Here is a 4832-nt window from a genome sequence, read left to right as displayed (position 1 = left end):
CAGGGAAAGATAAAGTTCAGAAACCACCCCACAGGGGGAACGGCCATGCCGCAATCCCTTCATTCTCATTTCGGGCTCTTAAGGATGCTCAGGCACGCACCCAGCATGAGATTCAAGTCTCCAGGTCCAGGACTGGAATTACTGGAACTACAATGAACCACATGGGAGTCATAACCACTGCGCCACCTGCTGGCAGCCAAAATATCAGCCTTTTAAACCAAGAGTTGACAAGCTTTTTCTGTTTTTCTTTCTTTTTTAAAACAATTATTTTATTTCACTTTATTTACTTATGTATTTTCATTTGGCCAGAGAGGGACAGAGTGAAAGCTCAGCTACACAGTAAATATTTGAGACTTTGTAAGTCATACTGCTCAACTCAGCCATTCTACTGCTACAATAGTCATAAAGATGATGGTTAGGTTCCAAAAAAACTGTCTATGTGAACAATGAAATATGAGTTTCATATCATTTTCACATGTCACAAAATATTTTTTCTAACCTTTAAAAAAATTAATAAATAAAATGTAGGGCCAGTAGGTGGCATGCTGGTTAAAAGTGCTGGGTTTCTACATGGCTGACCGCAGTTCGAGTGCTGGACCTGGCAGCTTGCTTTCTCGCTTTTCCTCTCTCTCTCTCTCTCTCTGGTCAAATTAAAAAATAGTAAAAAATGGGGGACCAGCAGGTGGCATGGTGGTTAAAGGCACTGAACTCCTACATGGCTGACTGTGGTTCAAGACTCAGACCTGGCGGCTTGCTTTCTCACTTTCCCTCTTGCTCTCTCTCTCTCTGGTTAAATTAATAATAATAATAATAAAATAAAAATTAAATAAATAATTCTTTTTTTAAAAAGAAGAAAAATAGTAACAAATTGAATTAAATAAATATAAACGATTCTTTTCAAAAATGTCAAAATGTTTTGGCTCACAACCCAACTGTTTTCCATGGATCATAATTAGCTGACTCTCATCACAAACGATTTGTCCAATGAAAGGGAAAGACTAATTATCTCTAGAATTTCCAAAATTCTTGGTTACATTGTAAGTAGGGCAGACAGAAAAAAAAGGGGGGGATAGATCTCTAGTCACTTAAATACTCCAAATATAATGAGAAAATAATAGGGTGAGTGCGTCAGAAGACTAACTTATAGACTTAAGATTAGATTATTTCCAATAATGAACTGCCTGGCCAGCTTGTGGCCTGGTGGTCAAGGCAGCTGGATCCTGTGGCCAGCTGAACTGCACGGTTCAAGTCCTAGAACCAGTGACTTGTGAAACATGCCATGTACATATTCATGTGTGTCCAAAATCCCAGAGGTAAGGAGAAATGGAGAAGGGACTACAGTGCCATAATGCCCCATGGAGGGGTGGGGAGATGCTTTCTCGCTTTCCTTCTTTCTCTCTCTGGCAAGTGCATGTACCCTCTAGCAAATTAAAAAAAAAAAAAAAAAAGACAACAGGGAACCTGTTGATGATGTAATCGTTATGTCACTGGACTCCCATGTAGTCGACTGCAGTTTCAGTCCCAGACCCAGTGACTTGAAACCCAGTGGCTTAAACCTCACACCGGACACATGTGCAGGCATGCCCAAGATCCCAAACAAGAATGGAGAAGAGATTGTGGCGTGACCCTCCACTCTAGGGGGTGATTTCTTGCTTTCTGTCTTCCTGTCTCACTGTCTCTCGAGTCAGGTTACTCGCCCTACAGAAAAAAAACTCTTAAAGACACATACACACACACACACACACCTGAACTGCCTACTCCCTAAACAAAAATGTATCACAGCAACTGTAACATTACTATTCCTATTCCATCTTTCACTTCAAAACTATTAAGACTTTGGTGTCAGAGATGACCTTAGTTTACTGTTCTCTCCTATATCTGGCACAATATCAACAAATGATATGTTTGTTGAATAAGTGACTATATTACACAGATATGACTCCTAAACTGCTTTTATAAGCCTTATATACTCCTTTTAAAAAATTCCATTTTGGGACCAGCAGTTGGCGTAATGGCTATGTCACTGGACTCCCATGCAGCTGACCACGGTTTAAGTCCTGGACCCGGTGCGCGTGTGCGTGCGTGCACAAGATCCCAAGAAGAGAATGGAGGAGAAGGGATTGCAGCGTGGCCATACCCCCTGGGGGGGGTGATTTCTCGCTTTCTCTCTCTCTGTCTCTTTCTGGCAAGTGCACATGCCCTATAGCAAAAATCTCTCCAAAAAAAAAAACTCCATCTTAACAAATCCTCACCAAGCAAGTGAGCATGCTACTATCTCCTACGTGTAACAGGACAGTGGCAATAATATAGTATCCTGGCTCTGAGGTCAAATAAAATGTATTTAAATATTAGCTATGTCTCCCTAGGCCTCATTTCCCTATTCCTACAAAATGGGTGACATTACTGTGTCTGCTTCATAAAAGATATATTTTTTAAGCTTGCTACAAGGTACGTATGTGTGCAGGGTGGGGAGGTGGTTGGTCGTGCAGGGGATGAGAAATCATACACACACACCCCCCACGCTCCCTGGCAATACCACCAGCTAGCCAACTGCAACCCATTCTCCTCTAGGGATTTTAGAGGCAGCGCGTACACTTGTCTAGCATGTTCTTCAAACCACTGCGTCTAGCATTCCAACTGCACAGACAGCAATGTAGTATCCAATTGCCTTAACCGCCAGACCACCTGCTGGCCTCATAAAACAGTTTTAAGGATTAAATTAAAAAACATAGACAAAGCAACTGGCATAGTTCCTGGCAAATAGAAAGTTCAATAAACAGCCATCTTTATAACAAAGCATATCATGTCTGTAATACATTCCTAATTGGTCTTCCTTTTATTCCTGCTCTCTTAAGAATTTATTTTTTAAGAAAATTATTTCCTCTAAAGAAGCCAGATTGATCTTTAAAAACCAGATTGTTCAGATTCCTCCCAGTTTCCTGCAGTGAAGACAGTCTAAAGTGCTCACCTGGACATACAAAGCTAATGAACTACCTCCTCTGCAGCCCTCCACCTTCGTCCCACCCATGCACCCCTTTGCCCACGGGGCTCCAGGTACACGCCGTGTGTTCTTCAAGCACGCCAAGCTCATTCACACCCTAGCTGTCTCCTTTGCTAGGAGTGCTCTTTCTGTCTTCCAGATCGTCAACTTTTTAAATGCCACCACCTCAGGGAGGTCTTAGGCAGCCAGTCCCCTACTCCGACATTAACTTCTTTATGTTTGTCCACCACACCTATTTATTGTTTGTCCAGCCCCTCCGTCGACCCCGCGGCGCGCTCTGTCGTCAGCCGCAGGAAGACCTAATTACCTGTGCCAGAACTCACGCGAGGGCCACACGGTCGCCCAACCCCGCTCTTTCCGGGCTACGCCTAAAAGCTCCAGATTTCGGGGGTTCCGGTTGGTGAACTCCGAGGCAACAGCTTCATTTTCCAGAGGATCCACTTCAGGCTTCACCGCCGGCTTAGAGGTGCTCGAGAGCGCCGCAAACCCCCTTTCTAAGAAATGGAAACGACCACACGGATCTTAAGAAATGGCTGAAACGGACAGAACAGGAAGGTGTTCTAACCTGGATCCCCACCACTCCCCCAATCTCAGGTCCTGGAAGGAGGGCGACTGTGTCTGGCCACAGGTGCAGCCCTAACGAGCTAAAGGGGCCTTCGCCTACTGCTGTCACCAGCGCACCCTAAGCTGCTCACTTCTCGTCCCGCTTCGTTTCCTTCCGACGGAGTTAACTGTAACACAGAACTCACATATTCCCATTTACACTGCGGGCCATGTGGAGTAAGCTGAGAGGAGAGGGGCAAGTTTATTTACCCGGGTTCCTGCAAACCAGTAACTCCCAAAACCGCGAGCGAAGCGCCATCGCTGAAAGGATTTCGGACAATGCCTCGGAAAACCTTCGCCACCTCCCCCTCACGCGCGGCTCCGCGGCTCACTGGCCGCAGCCATGTTAACTCAGGGAAAAGTCACAGGACCAAGTGTGCGAACCCTCCACGCGAGACACGCCCCCCAGGAGCTAACAAACTTCTTGCCGCTAAGTGGCCGGCCGGGCAATCTGTTACGCCCACTCCACCAATCATCGCATACGTAGGGGCGCACGCACTCCGGCCGACCAACCACCTCACAGCAGCGCCCTGGGGAGGGGGGGTTAGGCGGGCCAGCGTGAGTTTCCGGCAGCAGTTAATGCGCAGGTCCGCGCCCATGCTTCACGTTACTGTGTGCGGGCATTTCTACTCGCCACGCTGGGTCTGAGCTATGTCGGGTCTACCCACACGCCGGGTGGACACTGGGAGGTATTGGGGCACAGCAAAGTGCACGGCACGGTGCTCATGAAGGATGGTTGTCTTCGTAGTCAACCTGTCAATTTCCCTTGTGGCCCACGGAGAAACCTTGCCCCATCCCACCCAGGACCGGTTCCCGGAGCTTATACGCGAGCCTTGGGTCAAAGCCCGACCGATTCGCCTCACGATCCCCAAGCAAGAACTTGAAGACAGGAAGAGAGTTTAATATTCATCCCCAAGACTCAGAGCCCCGTGCTACCTTGGAATTGGGCACCTAAGCCACACCCAGACTGTAAACTCCGCCCGGCCAACCACCCTAGAAAGCACTAGAATTTCCAAATGCGCATGCGCAACCTTGCTGGGAGCCAAAGTTCCGCGGAGCACCTGCTTCTGTCAACGCTCCCAGACCGTCACTTCCGTTTCCCACTCTCGCGCCCTTCTCATTCACTCTGTAATTGGGCAAAAATAGTAATCCGTCCGGTTTAACTTCCGGTGCGTTCACACTTCCCTCCGCCCTTTTTTTTACCCGCCATGCTTCGCGGGCGGGCAAG

The 4832-nt window shown here is 47.2% G+C and overlaps 1 protein-coding gene across 1 annotated transcript in view; it reads right to left on the bottom strand.

Moving 5' to 3' along the window:
- MRPL18 (mitochondrial ribosomal protein L18) overlaps positions 1-3983 on the bottom strand; it is a 12285-nt gene extending 8302 nt beyond the window's left edge. Inside the window, exons 1-2 of the mRNA XM_006152243.3 lie at positions 3815-3983; positions 3309-3495 (exon numbers count right to left, since the gene is read on the bottom strand). Coding sequence (XP_006152305.1) covers positions 3309-3495; positions 3815-3863 — 236 coding nt within the window. The 5' untranslated portion in view covers positions 3864-3983. The remainder of the gene's footprint in view (positions 1-3308; positions 3496-3814) is intronic.
- Positions 3984-4832: the final 849 nt, after the last annotated feature.

Source organism: Tupaia chinensis, unplaced genomic scaffold (genome assembly GCF_000334495.1).
Source record: "Tupaia chinensis unplaced genomic scaffold, TupChi_1.0 Scaffold000346_1, whole genome shotgun sequence".
In the NCBI taxonomy this organism is placed as follows: Eukaryota; Metazoa; Chordata; class Mammalia; order Scandentia; family Tupaiidae; genus Tupaia; species Tupaia belangeri.
Note: the sequence above shows the minus strand (reverse complement) of the source record. Positions and strands in the feature narration are given on the sequence as shown.